This window comes from Macadamia integrifolia, unplaced genomic scaffold (assembly GCF_013358625.1).
Source record: "Macadamia integrifolia cultivar HAES 741 unplaced genomic scaffold, SCU_Mint_v3 scaffold_218A, whole genome shotgun sequence".
NCBI classification, from domain to species: Eukaryota; Viridiplantae; Streptophyta; class Magnoliopsida; order Proteales; family Proteaceae; genus Macadamia; species Macadamia integrifolia.
Genome location: NW_024870647.1, coordinates 234569 through 258136, shown reverse-complemented (window position 1 = coordinate 258136; position 23568 = coordinate 234569). Strand labels below are relative to the sequence as shown.

At 36.6% G+C, this 23568-nt stretch overlaps 2 protein-coding genes across 2 annotated transcripts; one reads left to right on the top strand and one right to left on the bottom strand.

Annotated features, from left to right (window-relative positions):
- Nucleotides 1-15383: 15383 nt before the first annotated feature.
- On the bottom strand, nucleotides 15384-16767 carry LOC122071410 (early nodulin-like protein 3). Its single transcript, XM_042635755.1, has 2 exons — nucleotides 16462-16767; nucleotides 15384-16052 (listed from the first exon to the last, which is right to left on the bottom strand). The coding sequence occupies exons 1-2, from the start codon at nucleotides 16667-16669 to the stop codon at nucleotides 15619-15621; spliced, it is 642 nt and encodes a 213-aa protein (XP_042491689.1). The 5' UTR covers nucleotides 16670-16767; the 3' UTR covers nucleotides 15384-15618.
- Nucleotides 16768-20100: 3333 nt separating this feature from the next.
- LOC122071412 lies at nucleotides 20101-21619 on the top strand. Its single transcript, XM_042635757.1, has 3 exons — nucleotides 20101-20595; nucleotides 20691-20784; nucleotides 21300-21619. Exons 1-3 carry the CDS (start codon nucleotides 20101-20103, stop codon nucleotides 21617-21619), a joined length of 909 nt encoding a protein of 302 aa, XP_042491691.1.
- The last annotated feature ends 1949 nt before the right edge of the window (nucleotides 21620-23568 follow it).

Sequence of the window (23568 nt, the reverse complement as noted above, 5' to 3'; positions counted from 1 at the left end):
CTGATTTTAATTGATTTTTATAAAACGAGAACAAATAAAAACCCGACCAATAATAATGTATGGGGTCTACAAAAGCCAAACTAAAACCCATAGTTATTGGTTTCTTTCAATGGTCCCTTATTGGTTTATTATCGGAATTTCCCATATATTTCTTAATAAGACAGGAGACTTTGCCCCTATCATTAGTGATATCAGGAGGGTGCACCCATAAACCCATATCATTGCTTCTATTTCTTAGCAGATGTGGAGGATATATGTAGAGCTGATATCCCTTATAAGGGGATGAAATCTCCCATAAACCTCTTCCTGATCCAGAGATGGAGGGTACACATCCGATCTGGTGGCGATGTGGCTGGCTCCGGATGTCTGACCATCTCATGTGTTGTTTATTAAATATTAATATTTATATAATATTCAAATAATTTTTTTTAAATGTACTTTTTTTTACACATTTAATTTATTATAAGTGCCATTTTTTCATACTTTAAATTTACTATACAGTGATTTTTTTTAGTTTTTGACGTAGATATTTAAGTAATAATTTTTCAATTTATATAAGTATATTATAAGTTTTTTGGTCGTTAAAACATGTACCATCCGTTTTCTTCTTCTTTTTTTTTTTTTTTTTGGGGGGGGGGGGAGGAGGGGCATTATTGGAATATTTAATCATATTTTTTATCGATTAGTTTACTTTTTTGAGCCATTTTAAAACACGTCCAAATAATGGTTGCATGGTTACTTATTAAAACTTTGATTATAGGATCAAGTCTCCTTGAGTATAAAATATAAATGATTTATTTATATATATAAAAAAAAATATGTCCAAACTAAACACTGGTTTTTGTTCTTCCTGTTTTACCTAACTATGGTCTAGACTCGATTTTATATCTAAAAAGGATAATGTCTTTATTGGTGCCTGGGGAGGGGAAAAAATTGTGCACATGTTGGAACTGATGAGTGGTATGAGCGCCAAACTTGCTAGCATGGGGAGTTGCATAGTATAAAACACAAATTGAAAATTTGGTTTTGGAGGGTCTTATCTAATCAGTCTGGTCGATTTTGATCTCTTAACATTTCTAAAAATCAAAATCAAAACTGAACCAAAAAGGAGTTCCCCCTGTTCAATGGGTCCGATCTCATTTTGACACCCCCTCTACATAATTTGCTTCAAAGATTGTTTCAAATAGATTCAGTGAGCTAGTAATAATACTACTCTCATACTTCCTTTTTGGTTCACTCCACTGGTTGCAAAGTTGATCAAGAATAAGAAAAAGGAAATCAAATCGAATCAAAACAAAACAATTTTATAATCATTACTTTACTTGATTGCGTAATTAACTCTACAGTAAAATTGTGTGTTTTTAGAAGTGTTATATTTTAAATTACTTCAGTAATTAAATTTTACTTTATTTTACAATCAATTTTATTTTATTTAAAAATTAAAATAAAAAAATTAATGCTTCTTAATCGCACAACTCTTACACCCAGACATAAAGTGATAAAGGGTGGCAAAATAATATCTTAGCCCCTATGAATCTCCCAAAACCCAACCCTTATTTATGCCCATGTACACCTTCTTATTGATCCCACATTGACATAGAAACCGCGTGACCAGAAAGCATTCAATTCCCTTAAATATTATATTTAAAAAATTATTATCAAATATTGCTTTGATTGTTTGAGCCCTCCAGCGTAGAGCCCACATTGCTGTGAAGCTCTGAATAATAATCAATTACAAGTCAAATTTATCATATAAAAAAATTAAAAGTCAAATTTAATCAACAAAAATAAATTATAAGTCAGATTTGCACTATAGTCAAAAGGCAAAACGTGGATTGTTCTACGGTTTATATAATATAAATGGCTTTTCTGAACGGGATTGGAGTTTGAGGAATTGGATGGTGGACAATTTGCTGACTGTTTTTCGATTGTTTAATTCTCCAATAAGTCTTTTGTGATGCTTTGGTTTGCTTCTACCTTCTAAGTTGTTCTTGCACTCAGTTTATAGTTTTGAATAGGCAAAAGGTCCTTTGCACGACACAGAAAAACCAAAATATTAGAATCAAACTATGATTTAGATTGCCACAACTCATCCAACCCCAACCCCACCCCCACCCCCACCCCCATAAAAACCATGTACCCTTAATGTATTGGCATTGTCCCTTGATCGTGTTTTTATATATCCAATTGTTTTTCAAGAATAGATTAAATTAAAAATTTTATGGATTTTCAAAGCTCTATGTAGCCACATAACCAACTCTATTCCCTGACAGTTGATATGGGCACTTAAATTCTACAAAAGAAAATAAGATGTGGGCACTTAAACAGAAAAAAAAATATTGTTACCAAAATTCTCAGGGAATCAACTTTGATGCAATTAAGGCCTAAAACAGACCAAGGCCTTTTTAAGAGACACATTGAGCTATTACTTGTTTTGGGCTGTATTAGGCTCGGGCTTGTGATTGTAGGCCCACCAAGCCACCACAATCTAAGATTCCCTTTGGTTGTTAGAAAAAATTTTAAAGGGAAGTAAAATGAAATTTTTATACTTGAAAAATAAACTTTTGTAGTCATTATCATATATGGCTGAATCACTAATTCTAAATATTTCATATTTAGTTATTAAATTTATTTTACTTTACATCCAAAGTCCTCCGTTATAACATGTAAAATAAAAATTATATGTAAAATGTATCATTACTAAATATAGAAAGAAATTTAAGTAGTTTATACAATCACATCAGCAGATATTGAAATAATCTAGAGGGGGGATGAATAGGTTATACTAGTGGAATTCAACTCTTTTCGATGTATAGGTCACAAGTATGACTGCAAGTTGAAACAATGCAGAATAAATAAAACAAGTAAAATCACACAACACAAGATTTATAGTGGGTCGACTCAATCCGAGTCTAGTCCACTCCCTACAAGAATCCTCTTATAAGGTATTCCACTAGTTCTCCTTTTCAGTAAAGTACGTAGGGAAGAAAACATTTACAATCTTTTTCACAGGTAAGAGTATCCTTACAAATCCCCTTTACAGACAGAGAGTCACCTTTACAATCTCTTTTGGAGGTAGAGAGACACCTTCCTTTTTTTAGGATAAGAAAATCCTTACAATCCTAAGTACAGTCTAAAATTGTAAAAACAGAAATAAATAGGAAATAGTAGAATAGGAGGAATACCTCAAGTGTGGTGCAAATGATGAAAATGAGAGATGAATGATGCACCTTTTGTAAAGTCCTCTCTTATGGCTTTGACTTGCACAGGAGAGAGTGGAGGACTTTGATTGAGACTTGAGCCTTTTGTTGGGATTGGTGTAATCGAACAACTCAAGTAGAATATATTAATCTTAATAACTCTTGAATGCTTGCAATAATGCTCTTAAAGCTCTTTCTTTATGCTTATTTAATTAAGATCGGTTTGGGTATTTATAGGTGAACTTAGTGAAGCATTTTAGGTAGGAAATCAGGCTCTAACGGACATATTTTACGACCACCGATCGACCGCCATCGGTACCCAGTCGATCGCCAAGAGCCGTTAAGGTAAAATATAGCCGTTGAAGTTTTTTTAGGGAGGCACCGATCGATCAGGATTTTCTGTCGATCGACCGGCTATGGTCTAGGATAGTTTCGGTCGATCGGGGCTTCCAGCCGGTCGACCACCAACATGACAGACTCTGTTTTGATAGAATGCTGTCATACTGACCATTTTTCAGTGTTTTGACCATAACTTATCGATCCGACCTAGGATTGACTTGAGATTAGTTGCGTTGGAATCGTGACTCAATTTCCTACAACTTCTATGAAGGTTTCATCTCCTGATACTGACTCTAGGATTATCCAAAATACCTTTAAGTCAAGTTAATGTGGTTTTCACAGAATTTCACTAGACCACATTTTTTCCTAATATGTTCCTCACCACTTAGAGACTCTCCATACTTGGTCAAGATATGCTCTATGGTCATTCTAGTATGATGCAATGCACATGCATGTGATGAGTGCATATATATATGTGGAAGTTACAAGTTACATTAAAAAGGACCAATCTATCCTAGTGGTCTTCTTCTTCACTTGAACCTTCCACTCTTTGGTCTTGAATGTCTTTAAGCTTCAAGGCCATGTTTGCATGAGTTCAAACCTTGATGTCTTGATTCGACCTTCTAAGTGTTTCTTCAAGCTAATTACAATTTCTTCAAGCTAATCACATTTTATCAAACCAAGTTAAAGATGTATGTTTGTTTATTAACACCAAAACATAGCAAGGAGTGTGGACATGTTTCCCAACAATCTCTCCATTTTTGGTGATGACAAACAAACACAGGCAATATAACCAAATACAAGAAATGATAGTAACATTGTGTAAAGGTCAATAAGATAATTTAATTCAGTGCCAGAAAATAAACAAGGATAGTAACATTGTGTAAAGGTCAATAAGATAATTTAATTCAGTGCCAGAAAATAAACAAGGATAGTAAACAAAGATAGATACTGTCATTTCCATAAGAGTAAACAATTAAAGATAGATACTGTCATTTCCAGAAAGAGTAATAGATGTTCTCCCCCTTTGGTCAACAGCAAAAAGGGAATCAAAACGAGACAAGAAAAATACTCCCCCTGAGTATGTGCCAAAGAAAATATAACATATAGAAAAGTATCATAAGTCCAACTTCGCATCGTGGAGTAGAAAAAGAAATAACATAAATGACTGAAACAAACACGAAGTTCTAAAAATAACTCTTAATCCGCTACATCCTCATCCTCCGTGTCCTCCTCTTCGTCTTCTTCTCTGTCATCTTCATCTTCCTCGTCGTTGCGTAGGAGCTTGAGAATCTCATTCTGCTTTCTTTCCATCTTTGCCAATTGGGCAAGGATGATGTTCCCAACTTTCTAAAGATCACCAATGGTCGCATGGGCTGACGTATCATCACTTCCTGTTTGTTGTGGCTGGCTGGGTCTAGTAACAGTCTTTTTGGAGTTTGTGGGCTGCTTGGAAAGAAGATGCATCTTGTGAATAGTGGAAAGATTGATCTCTTGAGGCAACGAGTCAAATGATTCACCAAAAAAATCCACATAAAAGTGGTCCATAATTTGGCAAATCATCATTCCATAGGGAAGATTTCTCTTTTGAAGTTTATTACCATGGGTAATCATGGTTTTAAGCAGAATGTAAGGAAGGTTGATGGTTACAGTCTTACAACACAGTAGGTGAGATAAGCATGAAATGGGGAGACTTTATCTCTATGGTCACTCTTTGGGAGGATGTTGTAGGAGATGATGAGATTTACAATCCTCCCTATATCGGTGAGTTCCTTAGCCTTAATTTTATGAGTATTAGCATATTCCTTCATGATGCTAGAATACACACAGTCAACATCCATGAATTGTTCTATGTAGGTCTTGGGTTAGTAGTATTTTAGTTCCCCTGCCACAGAAATGTCTAGGATTTCTCCTAATATCATGATGTCTATATCTATAGGAACTCCCTTAGCATAAGAATGGACTAGAAGATTGTCACCTTCACCAGAGAAAATAAGGTTACAAAAGAACATTTTGACAAGGTGGGGATAACAGTGGGAATCAAGTTTGAGAATGTTGCCCCATCCCAAAGCATCAAACAGGTCATGTCATACCTGGACAGAGAGTTGGAATTGATGGTCCTACCTTGCTCTATGTTTCGAGAGATGTAGAGATCCCATGATTCTTGAGCAATGGAGGAGGAGAACCATATATCTTCGTCAGAGGCCTTCCTTTTTCCCTTCTGGGCTACCGTTTTCTTGCCTCTGTGTTGGCAGTGACATCATGGAGGCGTAAGAGGGGAAGAGATGCAAGGGTTTTAGGAGACGGATAGGAAGGCATCTTGAGAGATCTAGGTTAGAGAGAAGTTCTAAGCTAGGGTTTTGGGAGAGGAAGAGTCGAAATGGGATTTTAGGCCAAGTAGGGTTTTAAAAGTGGACAAAATGGTTCTAAAAAATCGATTTTAAAAGAGTTCGAAATCGAATTTTCGGCAGCACCGGTCGACTGGTATATTGTGGCTGTCGACCAGTAATCCTTTTGGTTAGAGGCAATCGATCGAAAGTTTGAGGCGGTCGATTGGTAATCTATTCAGTCAGTGCCAGTCGACCGGTATATTGGGGCAGTCGACCGGAAGAATCCAAAATTGGCTGAGAACCTAGAAAATTGTGGATGTGAAAAGGATTTTTCAAGTCTAGGCTTTTTGAAAAGAGTATTTAAGAAAGAATGTTTATTCATTCAGCCAAATGGGTTGCAAATGCCAAGCTCCTTCCTTAGGAAGCTAAAACGCTCTTCACCAAGTGGTTTAGTGAATATATCTGCGAGTTGTTTCTCAATTTCAATGTATTCTAGAGAGGCATCGCTATTTTGAATGGTGTCTCGTAGAAAGTGGTGTCGAATATCAATGTGCTTTGCCCTTGAATGTAAAATGGGATTTTTACTCAAGTTTATGGCATTGGTGTTATCGCACATGATTAGGCAAGATTCGAAACTCACTCCAAGGTCTTCGAGAGTTTGCTTCATCCAAAGGATTTAAGCGCAACATCTACCAACTGCAACATATTCAGCTTTGGTGGTAGATAGAGCAACGGAGTTTTGTTTCTTGCTGAACCAAGATACAAGGCAAGAGCCGAGAAAGTGACAAGAACCACTGGTACTTTTTCTATCGATATGGCAGCCTGTGAAGTCAGCATCAGAAAAGCTGACCAAGTTAAGGGGTTGGTTTTTGGGGTACCAAAACCCAACATCACATGTGCTTTTCAGATATTTAAAAATTCATTTTACAGCTGTGAGGTGATATTTCTTAGGAACAGCTTGAAACCGAGCACATGCACATACACTGTACATGATGTCAGGTCTACTTGTTGTTAGATATAGAAGGCTCCCAATCATACCTCTATATCTAGTTACATCCTCAGAAGTGTCATCCTCATCCTGGTTAGTTTCAAGGATGAGCTCACTGGAGTGTCTGAAGATTTTTTACTGTTAATGTCAAATTTCTTTAGCAGCTCCTTGGTGTACTTGCTTTGGTTTATGAAAATTTCATTATCAGTTTATTTTATTTGAAGTCCAAGGAAGAAATTTAATTCTCCCATCATACTCATTTCAAATTCATCACTCATCTCGTTACTGAAATCAGTACACATTCTCTCGTTGGTTGAGCCAAAGATGATATCATCTACATAGATTTGAACGATGAGTATGTCATTCTTCAAGTTCTTCATAAACAAGGTTGTGTCAATCCTCCCCCTTGAGAAGCCACTTTCTATCAAGAAAGTACTTAATCTCTCATACCAAGCTCTAGGGGCTTGTTTGAGGCCATACAGGGCTTTCTCAAGTTTATAGACATGGTTTGGAAACTTAGGGTCTTCAAAATCAGGAGGTTGAGCTACATATACTTCTTCTTGAATGTATCCATTCAAGAAGGCATTTTTGACATCCATTTGATATAGTTTAAAGTCCTTATGGTATACAAAAGCTAGTAGCATTATAATGGACTCTAACCTTGCTACTGGTGCATAGGTTTCATCATAGTATATTCCCTCTTGTTGATTATACCCTTTGACAACTAGTCTTGCTTTGTTTCTCACTATGTTCCCATCTTCATCCAGTTTATTGCGAAAGACCCACTTAGCACTAATGATGGTGTGGTGGTCAGGTCTTAGGACAAGTTCTCATACCTTGCTTATTTCAAACTGGTGAAGCTCCTCTTGCATAGCTATAATCCAATCACTGTCTTTTAGTGCTTCTTCTATGTTCTTGGGTTCGATCCTTGAGATAAATGCAGTGTGATTGCATACCTCTCGGGTTTTAGATCTAGTCTGGATTTCTCTATCTAGATCCCCTATGATGTTTTCTAAGGGATGATTCCTATGCGGAATGACTTCCTTAGGTAGTGTTTCTAATTTTTCTATGGTAACATCATTTGTATCATCAAGAGAAATATCATTAGCTTTGTTCTTAAGCTCATCAATTATGATATCATCATCATCAATAAGAGATTTGTTTAAGTCATTAGGTAAAGATTCATCAAATCGTACATTCATAGATTCTTCAACCATTAATGATTTTTTATTAAAAACTCTATATGCCCTACTGTTGAGTGAGTATCTTAAGAATATTCCTTCATCAGATTTTACATCAAAATTTTCAAGATAATTTTTTATGTTTAAGATGAAACATTTACATCCAAAAACTCTAAAGTAGTCTACTTTTGGCATTTTACCAAAGTACAGTTCATAAGGGGTTTTAAAAAGTAAAGGTCTGAGAATTATCATATTTAGTACATAACATGCTGTATTTACAGCTCTAGCCCAAAAGTACTTAGACAAAGAATACTCATTAAGCATAGTCATTGCTGTCTCTTGTAATGACTTGTTTTTCCTTTCAACTATCCCATTAGATTGAGGCATTCTAGGAGCGGAGAAGTTATGGTCAATACCATGCTTGTTCCAATATAAGTCAAATTGACTTATATTATCAAATTCTCCTCCATGGTCACTCCTCACAGAGGTTACAGTATACCCTTTCTAATTTTGCAGTCTGTTATATAAAGTTACAAATTCATCGAAGACATCATTTTATTTTTTAGAAAAACAGTCCAAGTGTATCTAGAGTAGTCATCAACGATTACAAATGTATAATTTTTACCACTCATACTAGATATATTGATAGGTCCAAATAAGTCTAAATGAAGTAGTTCCAATGGCCTAGAGGAAGAGACAATATTCTTCGACTTGTGGGAGACCTTGGTTTGTTTGCCTTTTTGACAAGCATCACAAAAAGTGTCTATTTCATACTTGATTTTAGGGAGGTTCCTCACAAGATCCTTGGATGCAATGGTTTGAATCAACTTGACATTTACATGTCTAAGTCTTCTATGCCATAATGAAGACTCACTATGGTTAAAAACCAAACATGCATTCAAGGAACTTGCTTTGTTAAGCATACAAACATAAATATTATTTTTCCTAGACCCTTTTAGTATTAGATTATCATCTGCATCTTTAATGCAACAATGGGAGACATTGAATTCTACTTTGTATCCAATGCTACATAACTGACTTACACTTAGGAGATTATAATTCAAAATTTTCACAAAGTAAACGTTTGAGATTGAAATACCTCCAAGTCTTATTTTTCCAATACCAGCAATTTTTCCTTTGTTGTCATCTCCAAAGGAGACCCATCTTCCATCGTAGTCCCGTAAGCTTGAGAATAGGTTCTTGTTGGATGTCATGTGTTTGGAGCATCCACTGTCGATGACCCATTCAGCTTCCACCTTATTCTTCAAGCAAACATATAACAGGAATTTAATCATACATTGGTCCCCATAATCTCATGGGTCCATCATTGTTAGTATCAAACTTTCTGACTGGAACCCAAATGATTTTGTACTTTTCAGGTCTTTGGTTCTACCTTTGGGATGGCTTTAGGTTTCTTTGAGTCCTCTGATGTTCATAAGATCCATTTGATCTTTGAGGAGTATAGTATCTTTGAAATCTATAGAGTCCTTGGTTTTGGTATTTCCCTTGTGGTCTATAAGTCTCCCTAGGATAGTTCCTGTACCCTTGGAATTGTCTTTGGGGCCTCTCAATAGAGTATTCTCTTTGAAGTTGGGATTTTCTATACCTAGACATAGGCCTAGAGTTTTCTTGAGACCTATATTACCTTCTTAGGGGTGTGTAGTAGTAGGCATGGCTAACTCTTGGTCTCTCAGTTTGAGAATTGGGTTTCTTCTTTTTCTTGGAGTGACACCGGTTTATGGAGTGTCTTGTCTTTTTACAAAAACTACATTTAATGTAAGAGGTGGATGGTTGGTTTCTTTGGTCACCCCTTCTTGGATTCTCATTTCTAGATGGATTTTGTCCATTGTAACCCAGTCCTTCTCTTTCATTTGGACCTTTCCTTTAAGAACCAAGAAGATTGTCAAGGTTCTTTTGCCCATGGGTAAAGGAGCAGAGGGTGGAGTTCAACTTGAAGTTTTCTTCCTCCAATTCACTTACCTTTGAGGTTAGTGCCTCCACTCTCTTATTTAGTGTGTCAACCTCTTTCTCAAGTTTATTTTTATCAAACTCTAATTTGATACTTTCTTCATACAAGGCCTCGAAGGCTTCTTGAAGCTCCTCATTAGAGTCCCTTATTAAAAGTTCAGGTCAAGTTTGACATACCTCTTGTTCTTCATCTCCGATGGCCATCAATGCGAGGTTGGTGACTTCTACTCCAAATTCACTTTTCTCCTCTTCATCACTTGAGTCCCATGTGGCTGCATAAGCCTTCTTCTTTGATTTATTTGGGCATTCGGTTCTGAAGTGTCCAGGCCTTCTGCACTCAAAACAGACTATATCTTTAGAAGAGATTTCCTTGGGTTTAATTTTTTATTTACCTTTTTCCCCATAAGATTTGTCTCCGTAGGATTTGTTCTTGTGTTGAAATCTTTCTTTCTTTTTGAGGAACTTGTTGAATTTCCTCGTGATGAGTAAAATTTCTTTTTCCATGTCGAATTCTTCATCTTCTTTATCATCGCTTACTTCTTAGATAGTTTGAGTTGACTTTAGAGCTATGGTTCTCCTTTTGTTCTCAGGATTTGGTTTGTCGGTGTTCAGTTCTACTTCATGAGTTTGTAGAGATCCAAGCAAGTAGTCCAAGGAGATTTTCGTCAAATCTTTGGCTTCTTCTATTGCTATTTTCTTGGGTCTCCAAGCTGCAGGTAAGGCTCTTAAGATTTTTTTGACTTTTTCAGCGTTAGTATAAGTCTTGCCTAAACCTTCGAGATTGTTCATAATATCAGTAAATCTTGTAAACATAGAAGTTATTGATTCATTTTCTTTCATGAAGAAGGATTCGTAATCAGAAACGAGTTGGTCTACCTTTCTTTTTTTTACCTCTGTTGTACCTTCATGTATGAGAAGAAGCATATCCCAAATCTCTTTAGCTGTGTCACATGTTATGACTCGGTTGAACTCTTGTTCATTGAGGGCACATTGAAGGAATGTGATTGCACGGAAGTTGTACTGGACGAGAGTGATGTCTTCAGCCGTCCATTGCCCTTCATCCTTTGGTACTGTCTTTCCATCAACTATTTTGATGATGGTGTATGGTCCATTCTCTATGGCTTTTTATACAAGAATGTTGTGACCACACACAAAGTTTTTGAATCTGTACTTCTAAAAGAAAAAGTTCTCTCCATTAAAGTAAGGGGTCTCGAGGCGTTCATGCCTTCTGGTGGTCCTTGGAATGTGGCCATGGTCTTTGACTCACTTTTAAGACGATATAGTCTTAAATAAATTGAGCTCACGCTCTGATACCAATTGAAAAAACGTAGAGAGGGTGAATAGGTTATACTAGTGGAATTTAACTCTTTAAAATGTATAGGTCACAAGTGTGACTGCAAGTTAAAACAATACGGAATAAATAAAACAAGTAAAATCACACAGCACAAGATTTATAGTGGATCGACTCAATCCGAGTCTAGTCCACTCCCTACAAGAATCCTCTTGTAAGGTATTCCACTAGTTCTCCCTTTCAGTACAGTAGGTAGGGAAGAAAATCTTTACAATTTTTTTCATAGATAAGAGTATCCTTACAAATCTCCTTTACAGGCAGAGAGGCGTCTTTACAATCTCTTTTAGAGGTAGAGAGACACCTTCCTCTTTTTAGGATAAGAGAATCCTTACAATCCTAAGTATAGTCTAAAATTGTAAAAGCATAAATAAATAGGAAATAGTGGAATAGGAAGAATACCTCAAGTGTGGTGTAAATGATGAGAATGAGAGATAAATGATGCACCTTTTGCAAAGTCCTCTCTTATGGTTTTGACTTGCACAGGAGAGAGTGGAGGACTTTGATTGAGACTTGAGCCTTTTGTTGGGATTGGTGTAATTGAACAACTCAAGTAGAATATATTAATCTTAATAACTTTTGAATCCTTGCAATAATGTTCTTAAAGCTCTTTCTTTATGCTTATTTAATTAAAAGCGGTTTGGATATTTATAGGTGAACTTAGTGAAGCATTTTAGGTAAAAAATCAGGCTCTAACGAACGTATTCTGGGACCACCGGTCGACCGCCATTGGTAGCCGATCGACCGCCACGAGCCGTTGAGGCAAAATATAGCCATTGGAGTTTTTCCAGGGAGGCACCGATCGACCGGGACTTTCTGCCGATTAACTGACTATGGTCTCGGACAGTTCCGGTCGACCGAGGCTTCCAGTCGGTCGACCACCAACATGACAGATTGTTTTGACATAATACTATCATACTAACCAGTCATCAGTGCTTTGACCATAACTTATCGATCCGACCTCGGATTGATTTGAGATTAGTTGCATTGGAATCGAGACTCAATTTCTTACAACTTCTATGAAGGTTTTATCTCCAGATACTAACTTTAAGATTACCCAAAATACCTTTAAGTCAAGTTAATGTGGTTTTCACAGAATTTCACTAGACCACATTTTTTCCTAATATGTTCTTCACCACTTAGAGACTCTCCATACTTGGTTAAGGTATGCTCTATGATCAATTTAGTATGATGCAATGCACATGCATGTGATGAGTGCACATATATATGTGGAAGTTACAAGTTACATTAAAAATGATCAATCTATCCTAGTGGTCTTTTTCTTCACTTGAACCTTCCACTCTTTGGTCTTGAATGTCTTTAAACTTCAGAGCCATGTTTGCATGAGTTCAAACCTTGATATCTTGATTCGACCTTCCAAGTGTTTCATCAAGCTAATTACACTTTCTTCAAGCTAATCACATTTTATCAAACCAAGTTAAAAATGTATATTTGTTTGTTAACACCAAAACATAGCAAGGAGTGTGGACATGTTTCCCAACAGATGTTTCAATAATACGTAGATGAGTTTTGGCCAGTACAACTACTCTATTGTCCACTTCTAATAGATAACCCAAATCGGGATCATCTTTCTCGAATCATATAATTGTTAAAAGTGAGTGATCGATCCTTGGATCGGAAATGCCATAAAGCTCGAACCAAGATCCATAATACATGAGATAATGATTATAAAAGTTTCTCTTTTAACTTTTAATTCCCCTTGCAACCAAACATAGCCAAAGCTATTTGACTAAATAGATTCTAACGTTTGACATCCAAGCTATTCCAAACCATGTTCTCTCCAGGATACAAGTTATAATAATGGTAATTCGTATGAGAAGAGTCATCCATCCATCTATAATGCATACAAATAGTTAAAATACCTTCTAACTTGGAAACATATTTGTTAGTGGGTGACAACTCAATATATCCATACTTGGTTACAAAGAATATACTATTAACAGGAATGAAAAAGATAAGAAAAAAGAAAATAAATTTATTTATTTACCTATTTATTTGTGAATAATAAGACTCTCTTTTGATAGTTTATATATGCATTTATAACCTATTCTTAAGAAATCATCATTTATGATAGTAAATTATGGACCAAAAATAATAATCATTTGATTTACTACTAGACATAATAGATTATATAAAGAGAATTAGTTTCGATATATTTATGTGCAGAATATATTATATAACCCTGAAACTTTTTTTGAAATATATAGCGTATTTGAACAACGGATGAGAACATTGTGGCAGCTTATGTGGTTGGGTGAGCAATCATACACATCATAATTGGAAAAGAAAGGCAATCACTTTTTCTTTATCCTATTCCACCTGTGTTTTTAGATTAATGTGTCATTGTAAATAAATGGACTAGCGCGATGTATGCTTTCAGTTTATCCATAGAGATATAATGTGCGATGTATTCAAATTTGTACTTTTTTTCACTTTCTTTCTTCCTTTCTGATTGCAATGCCAAAGGTGAGTTTGAAAGGTAATTTTTTCAGGAGTCGGGGTTTTCTGCTGGTTGGGACCAACTTTTCATGTTAAATTGATAGACCGAGTATCCATATATTCCCAATTTACCTTGTGATCGTTTTCATTAAATACCCTGCAACTTCTAAACTTGTCCATATCTAGGGATGAGCTTCTAGCCAAGTGGCAAATGGGTAGACCCAACTATGTCGAGGGATGATAGACAGTTTGACCCTCTTATCCCCTACCCTTCTTGAAATAGTAGTGTCAATTCTAGGCACACACCAAGTTAGCCTCATCAGGAGAACCTGAGACAGGCCTAGACCGTTTATTAAACACGTCGGGCTCAAGCTCAAACCAAATAATATTCAGCCATTCCCGATGGGAAGGTCCAGCTTGACAGTGGTGCGATCAAACTAACTGCCCAAGAGCCCGACTCAACCCGACCCCATAAGAGCTTTTTAACGGTTCGTTTAGAGGGAAATGGTTTAGTAGCTTATTTCACCCAATTAGTGATAGTCCCATTAAAGACTAGTACTTGATCGGCCATTTATAAATGGAACCATGCCTGCCTTATGATAACTAATTACTTAAACAAACCGCGATTAAGTCCAACTAAAATCAGCCTCAATCGACCAATTGACACCTCTAGTTATAAGTGTGGTCCAATGGTCCGGTTGGTCCCTTGTGAACCCATGTCTGGCCTAGTGAGGAAGTAGCACCCCACACCAACCCCTAAAAAAATCTGCTCATACTAAGTAGTAGTTTTTTTTTTTGGGGGGGGGGGAGTGGGGTGTTGAGGGGTTGGGGTTGGGGTTGTGGTAAGGGTGTCAATGTATAACCAAAACCGTTAACCAGAATCGAAACTGACCAGTTATAATCGAACCAAACCGCATCGTAGTAAATTGATCCGATTTTGGTTTTAAGGCCATAATTCCGGTTCGGAACCTAACCAAACCCAAAAATCGATTGTTAACCGGCACCTAGTATTAAAGACTTTTAAGTGTTTTGAATTTTGATGGGTCTCTACGAAAAAATGGGAGAAAAAAAAAAAAAAGTAAAGTACTAACCGAGAAGGGAGCTTCACTTCCACACAATCACATTTCTTGATTTTCTAATTTTTAGGATCATAGTTAATTAGTTATAATGTATGTAGTCTTTTACATAAAAAGTATATTGTCCTTGGTAAAATAAATGTATATTGTATTAACTCTTTAGGAACTTTCATATATGTAGGATTCACACTAGTTAGGATGCAAACCATTTTCTGAAACGACACTTTTAACCCCATGTGAACCGGTTGTGAACTGAATAACAAAAACAAATTAAAAACCACTAAAACCGAAATCGGATGAAAATGATTTTGATTTCACCTTATTCCAATCCGATGCAGTTTTGGTTTTACCTTCTCAAAATGTAAACCGAACCAAAACTGAATCAAATAATCAAAACCGCACCGGTTTGACACCCCTAAGTTGTGGGGGAGTAATAGGACACATATTCATGAGAGAGAGAGAGAGAGAGAGAGAGAGAGAGAGAGAGAATTTATTTTCACACGAACAGAAGAACTCATTTATTCCTTCGTATACATTTGTCCCATGTACAGCCAAATAACCTAAGTACTATTCCAAATCTTATTTTCAAACTCCAGCAAAATATACAGAAAAACCAAGCAAACCACTCAAAAGTCCATGGCAGAAAAATTATGAACAGAATCTTTCCAATGAAAACAGGAAAAAAAAAAAAATTGGAAATCGGACTCTGGAAAACCACTCAAAACGAATTACAGGACTAAAAGCAGAGAAGAACCAGCAAAAGCTGCAATAGAAGCAATTGCATTCACGAACATGGAAGAAGCTCCACTAGCAGGACTTGTGGGTGAACCCACACTAGGAGTGGATGGAGCAATCTCCATACCAGGAGAAGGAGCTGGGGCATTCTCAATGGGACCTGAAGGTGAAGGAGGAGATGCAGAGCTCGTCTGGTTTGTGGTAGAAGCTCTGTTGCTTCGATCTGCCATGACAACAACCACTATCTTCTCATTCTTCTTGCAATTCTCTGGAACTCCACTTATGAAGTAGTGAGGACCATTTGTATCAAACTTGAATGAAGTGTGGCCATCTTTAAATGATGCAATGGGTGATTTTGTGTTGCAGCTTTCGTAGTCTGCTTTGTTTACTTGAAGCACTGAGTCCTTGTCAGCTGGGTAAACGAACACTGCAAAAATCATATCAAACGCAGCCTTAATTTCAAAACCTTCGCTAATGATTACAAACACTTGCAAAGTATAATAATATAGTTCATTCTCTTTAACCATGATTTAGAGTAGAGATCTTCAGAGATGTGCCCGGACTCACAAAAAATGTTGAGATGGAGAAGATGAGATGACAAATATACATTAGCCGAGCTGTTTAAGATCATGGATGAAAAACTAAGGCTGCGACTGGTATGATTTCTAGGAATGCATTCCGAGAATGTATACCAAACACAGCCTATATGTGAAGCAAAATGGGGCATTCATGCCATGAGATTGATGAAACAAATTAATCTTTCAGAATGCATTCTAGACCCCAAATCTATTCCGAGAATGTATACCAAGTATTGTATAATCAAATATTCAACTTACATATAGAGTCTCCAATTTGGAATCGCTTCGTTTCTGCCCATTGATTGTAGGTGTTTACACTTGCATCAGCAGGCACAGTCCATCCATTGGCATCTCCAACCTTGAAATCGAATGCACCAACTGTTTGCATCACCAGAACAAGACTTAGGAGATTCAAAGCATAGACTGCTTCTCTATGGTGTTTCAATCTGAGAATGGTGTTGGCCATGGCAAAAGAACAAATGGGTCTTTAGCTGAAGGGGTCGAGGTTTCAGCTAAAGCTTATTTTGCTACTTGTTGCAAAGGTAAAGAAGGTTTGACAGGAAAGGGGCCACGGTTGGGAGATTTTATAGCCACTCTGCGAAAGATTTGCAAGCTGTAACAGTGAAGCTTTTGCTTTTTTTAGATAGTCCTCTTTATTTGGATTTCTTAGCTTCTAGTGCAAAGTATAAGCTGCTTTATGATGAGAGCCCTATTGTTCTTGAGCATTGTATGAGGTTATACTTTGCTTGACTACATTAAGAATATTCATATCTTGTCTGTCAGGTAAGAATTTTATCTATGCTGGCTAATGAGGTAACTGAATACAAAATCCTTTTTCCCTTGCGGGGCCCAACTTACAGCCAGGTTTATTAGAATTAACTGTAATTTCTCCCTATTCTGTGGTTTGATTGTGACTCTATTATAGTGGTCTTGTTAGTTTAAGCAAAGCGTATCCCATGGAGCTTTTTGGCAACAATGGTCTTCATTGCAGCCTTTCCTCGACTCTATTCTTCGAAAAATTTGCACCGTTTTCACGAATCTAATCAAATAGCAGATTACTTGGCAAAGAAGGGGGCCTAGTCAAGGGTCTCTACTTAATCTAGCAATCTTTTCCCAGTCGATTATGGAGGATATTAAAAATGATTTTCTAGTTTTTTTTTTTATTATTATTTGAGGTTGGCCTCTTTTTCCTGCTGATGGCAATGCCAAAGGTAGGGAGGGGCTTTCTCTTTTGTTTGCCTTGCTTTTGTCTTCAAAGACGATGTTCTTTTTTCTCTTTTTGTATTTTTCATTTTTAATAGAAAAAATTGTATTGTCACCCCTTGAACTTTGGTCCTTATTCAACGTCACCCCCTGGACTTTTCGAAACGTCAAAGTCACCCCCTAAAAATTCAAAAAATTTCAAATCGGTCCCTACCATTAGCCGCCCATGTTAAGTGAATGAAAATCTATTAGTTTTTTTATAATATACCCAAAACACCCCCACCTATTATGAGAGAACAATATTGCCCTCCCTTTCATTCCTTCTTCTAAACCCATCTCCCTCTCACTCCTCACTGACTCAAATAGGGTTGAACAAGAAGAAGAAGAAGACGGTAACCTGCAACTCGATCGTGCCCTCCGGTATGCTATTCTCAGGTAGAAAGCTGACTGACGTGCGAACCTCTTCCCTCCGGCGTGTGAACCTCTTTCCTCTAGCGTGGGAACCTCTCCCCTCTGGCGTGCGAACCTCTCCCAAGGTATAAAGGGTTCGGCTTCTTCTTCTTGGACATTTAGGGTTCTTCTTCCTCGGTTAATCTAGGGTTTATATCCTGTGGAATATTGGAGATGGAGATTTTTTATTTTTCAGTTCGAATTGATTAAGTAGTGTAAATCTCTAGAAGATGATGATGAGATTTTGCAGCACAGAATCATCCCACGATTTGGGTGATGATCTTGCGAAATGTGCCCCTATGTTGAGATTTTGACCTCATTTTCTTGTATATTTCGATATGATTTGACGATTGTTGTTGTTAAAAGATTCAAAAAATGAAGGAGCTTATTGAATCATTGAATTGAATTCTCTGGATTTGCCTAATCTGTATTTCTGATTCACATGGACAGATTTAAATCCAATATTGGTAGGTAGTTTTGAAAATCTTTTGGAAGTGAGAGGCTCTGTAAGAGGAATCCATATCATATCTATCTATCTCAAATGCTGTTTTTATTCACATATGAGGGTAGATTATGAAACTATTGATCATTTTTAAAAAATAAAAAAGAGTTAGAAAAGATCAGTTATTTATGTTAAGTTTGGATTGATGAGTTAACCAGATTATTTTGTTATGAGAAAATATATATATAGAAAAATAGGTGATATTTGAAAAATCCTATGATTAGGTTCTCTGTATTATGCATTGCTACGATTGGTCCTTGATTTTGATTTGAAAATTTCTTTTTTGGATGTATAAATGCTTTAACTTGTGTATTATCTGAAATGTTTGATAAAGAGTTTACCATTCTAATGCTTTTGCTTGTTTGGGAATGCATTTAGTTTCTTTTCTTAGTTGTCAACTTCTAATTTCATTCCCAACCTCTACCATGACAAAGATAACTTATTTGGCAATTTGTGATCCTGAAAGGCCATTCCACATATTGTATTGATGAGTATTAAGTACTGTTACTGATTTTCTCTGTTTTCACATTTGATTTTTTTTTAGCAATGAATGTTAAGTGTGCTATTGAATACCATTGGAGTGGGAAGACTGTAGTTAAAATTGTTGATCCAGACTAATATGGCTACTTGGACATGGTGTATAACATCTACAATGAACTCATCACACATGTGTATGTGGGTCACAATGTAGTTTTCAAAGTGAAGTGTATACTACCAAACAATGAGATAAGGGAGGTAACAGATGATCCATCAGTGTATGAGTTGTTTGGTTTGCATAGCTGTGATATGATAAATATATATGTGGATGACATTGTTCACAGCAAGTCTGCAACCGATGAATTTACAGTTAACCAGTTCCCTAACAGTCTGATTAATGATAGAGATGGTGAACTTGATGATGAACCTGCTGGACAATGTCAATAACCTCTACAACCATATGGTGCTGGTCTTGGTCAGAGCAAGGGGAAAATTGATGTATGTAGGGCTACTACTAGTGCTAATAGTAGTGAAAGTAGAAGTGCTACTGCTTGTGCTACAGCTGCTGCTAGGGGAGGTAAAGGTACCAAGACCATTGCAAGGTGTGTGAGCACTGCTACTTCTAGTAGAAGAGCTAGTAGTAGAAGTGAAGCTACTGGTAAGAGATTGAGAGTGTCTGATGAGGTTGTCAGGGCTATTAGCAACAGTAATGTATATTCGGATGACTCTATAGTTGGATCTGATGAAGATTGGAAAATTGGCAGCAAAGATGAGTGGGATGATGAAAGTGAAAGAGAAGATGGTCAGAATGATAGTGAATCTACAGAGGACGATGGGTATGGAAAAATTGCCAAGAATTCAATTTATTATGATCTATCTGAATATGAATCTAAAGAGTATTATGGTAAATTTGGTGAACAGAACTATGTGGGTGAAGGTGTCAAGGTGAAATAGCTGAAGGTAATGTATATAGAAGTGTGCACCATTTCAGGGAAGCTTTGAGAGAGTATATACTACAAGAGGGGTTTGATATTATCAGGCTGAAAAATAAACAAACTAGAGTTACAGTTATACGCAGAGCACCAAATTATTCATGGAGATTACGTCATTCACCAATATCAAATGGTATCACCTACATGGTAAATACATATAACCCAGTTCATACATGTATTAAGGCAACCAAAAACAAGTCTACTACATCTAGATGGATAGCAATGAAACTTCTTCAACAGCTGAAGGTTTAACCAAAAATGAAAATAGAGACCATGGCTGATCACATGCAGAAAACATATGGTCTTCAGTTCCACTACACCAAGCTGTACAGGGCACACAGGATTGCCCTAGAGATTAATGAAGGAAGTCATTCCATGTCATATGCAAAATTACCTGCTTATGCTAGGTTGGTACTTCAGAATGATATTGGGAGTATTTTTAAGCTTCAGTTTGAGACCAAGAACCGTATGTCAGATAATCCGATTTTTGAAAGATTGTTTGTCTGTTTTGATGCTTACAAGAAGAGTTTCTTGATAGGATGTAGACCGTTCAATGGTCTTGATGGCTATCACCTCAAGGGTCGATATGGAGGGGTTCTGTTTAGTGCAATATCTGTTGATGGGAACAATGGTATTTTTCCTATTGCATATGGTGTAGTTGAAGTTGAGTGTAAGAATAGCTGGATGTGGTTTCTGGATAATTTACGAGATGGTTTACTCGATGACAGTGATGATATGTCACTCACATTCATGTCAGACAGACAGAAGGTATACTTTTCTTTCTCTTTTTTTCTTTTTTTTTTTTATATGTATTTTCAATTACTAATTTTCATATCCTAACATTTTTCATATGTGTTGTGTAGGGACTGTCAAATGTGATTTCCACAATCTTTCATTATGTTCACCAAAGAATCTGCAGTAGCCATCTATATCAAAACCTAAAGGCAAAGCACCCTGGTATGCTATTGAGACTACATTTTTAGGCTACCTCACAAGCTTCAACTGAACCTCAGATTCAAAAGGAAATGAATAGCATCAAGGAGATTAAGGAGAAGGCATACTTGTATTTGAATGAAAACCCCTCGAGGATGCGGTCAAGGCATGCCTTTGATGTAGGAGCAAGGAGTGACCATATCACGAACAAGGTTCAGCAAGAAGCAAGACATTGGTTGGAGACTTAAGGAGCAAACCCATTCTCACATTGGTTGATCACCTAAGGGTGAAAATAATGAGTAGGCTACATAGAAGGCATGAGAAGGCAACCATGTGGGAGGGTAAAGTAACACCAAGGGCTATGGTGAAGTTGAACAAGGTTCAGCAAAAAGCAAGGCATTGCAAGTGTCAACAGCCAGGTGAAGGTCAATTTGAGGTCTTAGATAAATTTGAAAATAGATTTATGATTAATCTGAACCATTACAGATGTGATTGTAGAGTTTGAGAAAGCATTGGTATATCTTGTCTTCATGTTGTAGCTTTTGTATCATACATAAGGAGAGAGTTGGTCAACTATTGTGATTCATTTTTCAGTATTGAAAAATACTTTGATACATACAAAGAGATGATCCATCCACTTCTAGATCTGGCAGGGTTGAAGGATGATGCTCCTAATGAGAGAGCACTACCACCAAATCTAAAGAGGTTACCAGGTAGACCTCACAATATCAGGAAAAGAGAAGTAGGAGAAGCACTTCCTTCAGATTTCAAGAAGAGATCATCATCAATTAGGTGTAACATCTACAAGAAGGAAGGACACAATAGGAGGATATGCCCGAGGGCTGGAGATGCTGAGTAGGATAGATGTACTAGTAAAAAGAAGAATATGAAGGTAAATGCAACTCACTTTATTTATTTAGCTGAAACTTGTTTAATAAATATCTCATACTTATTTTTTGTTGTGTAGAAGAAACATAAAAGAGAGAGTCAAAATGAGATCAGAACATCTCAACGAATGACTAGATCACAGGTATCTATGGCTAGCACAGTTGGGTGTTTACATGATAAAGTACTGACCAAACGGTAGACCAATCGAGCAAAGAGGACAGCAAGGGAGAGGGAGAAGAAATGAAGTACAAGCAATCTGGATGTTTTAATTTAAAACAAGAAAGTAATGTTGTATTAAATTACTTTTTCTGAGTTTAAGACAGTTGGGTGTTTCCTTATGGTTTTGGATGTTTTTGACGGATTTGTTTTTTTTAAGAACTATTTCTATTTCACACTAGACATGGTTATATGGAATATGTTATGAACAAGAATTTGAACAGGTATTCATGGATATGTTTTGGATGTTTCTTTATGGTATAGGTTGAAATGAAATATATTAATTTCAGTTGTGTAATGTTACAGGTATTTAATTAAGATATTGTCCATTTAATATTAGACATGGGATGTCAATTTGGTATGAGAAAATCACATTGTCAATTTGAAATTATTTATTTACAGGTATTAAATGTCATTTTATAGCCAAAATACTATCCGTTTACAGCCAAAATGTTGTCTGTTTGTTTTAGGAACTCATCATAATGCTGGCCCTCTTCAATTTGAGGGTCATGACTAACCAACAACTTAGTAATAAGAACAGTGAGAATGAACGATTTCATTTAGTTCAGATTCTTACATACTCGACACAACTTCACTATTAAACATTGTAAAGTCATTTTTTAATATATGACACTAAACACACCACCACAAGCACACCAATTACAATTTTCATCGTTCCATACACTTTCTCTAAATGTTTAATTCTTTTTTTCAAGGCACGAATCTCTTCTTTCATCTATTGACTCTGGATTCTTTCACCAACAACTGCTTCTGAATTAGTTGCAGAGGGTGGCAAAAGTCTTGGTGCAGTTATAGGTTCACACCATGAGAAGAATCGACATCCTCGTGGTGCTTCAGGGTAGCAATAGTACAACATATTTGGATTCGAACTAGACTCTGAAATTCACACCAATGCCCATTTTGGTTCAGGACATTTGCATCTAACATTCACAAACCTTAACCCACTTTTGTTGCTGTCATTAACACTCGTGGTAGACATCGATTATCTGTAAATTAAATATGGTAAAAGTGGATTATAATTACTTAGCATCCAGAGTATGAGAAATGCTCAAAATATAGACCCAGAACTCAAACACAGGGAACACAAGTCATAGATCTAGAACAGAGAAAACACTGAAAAAAGCCAAAATGCTGCCCGTTTATGGCCAAATGTCAATCACACCGAGCTATAAGACGACTCATAAAAATTATAGCAATAGAAGATATAGGCGAACAATCTGTAAGAAGGGGGGGTGAAAAAAAAGTATAAAGCAGTATCCATTCTATATAAGATCTTGAAGACAAGTCCATTTGAAATTGGTCATCTTCCACAATTAACACTGAGAATTTTTTTATCATACTTTCAAAACCATACAAATCCCAAACAGTATGCTCTCAAATCCCAATTTTTAAACCCGAAGACACCAACATAAACCCAACTCTCTCCTTCGAGTCCAGTTTCATTAAGAAATACTAAAAAATGAAATAACCAAACCCTAGGTTAACCAAGGAAGAAGGACCCTAAATGTCCAAGAAGAAGAAGCCGAACCCTACCTTAGGAGAGGTTCGCAAGCCGGAGGGAAGAGATTGGCAAACCAAAGGGGAGAGGTTCACACGCCGGTCAGCTTTCTACTTGAGAATCACACACCGGAGGGCACGATCAAGTTGCAGGTTACCGTCTTCTTCTTCTTCTTGTTCAACCCT

Coding starts and splice junctions, on each gene's coding strand:
- LOC122071410 (XM_042635755.1), bottom strand. CDS start 16,669: ATGGCCAACACCATTCTCAGATTGAAACACCATAGAGAAGCAGTCTAT. Junction 16,053..16,461: donor CCAAATTGGAGACTCTATAT/GTAAGTTGAATA, acceptor TGATTTTTGCAG/TGTTCGTTTACCCAGCTGAC.
- LOC122071412 (XM_042635757.1), top strand. CDS start 20,101: ATGGCTGATCACATGCAGAAAACATATGGTCTTCAGTTCCACTACACC. Junction 20,596..20,690: donor TCATGTCAGACAGACAGAAG/GTATACTTTTCT, acceptor TGTGTTGTGTAG/GGACTGTCAAATGTGATTTC. Junction 20,785..21,299: donor CCTAAAGGCAAAGCACCCTG/GTATGCTATTGA, acceptor TTCATGTTGTAG/CTTTTGTATCATACATAAGG.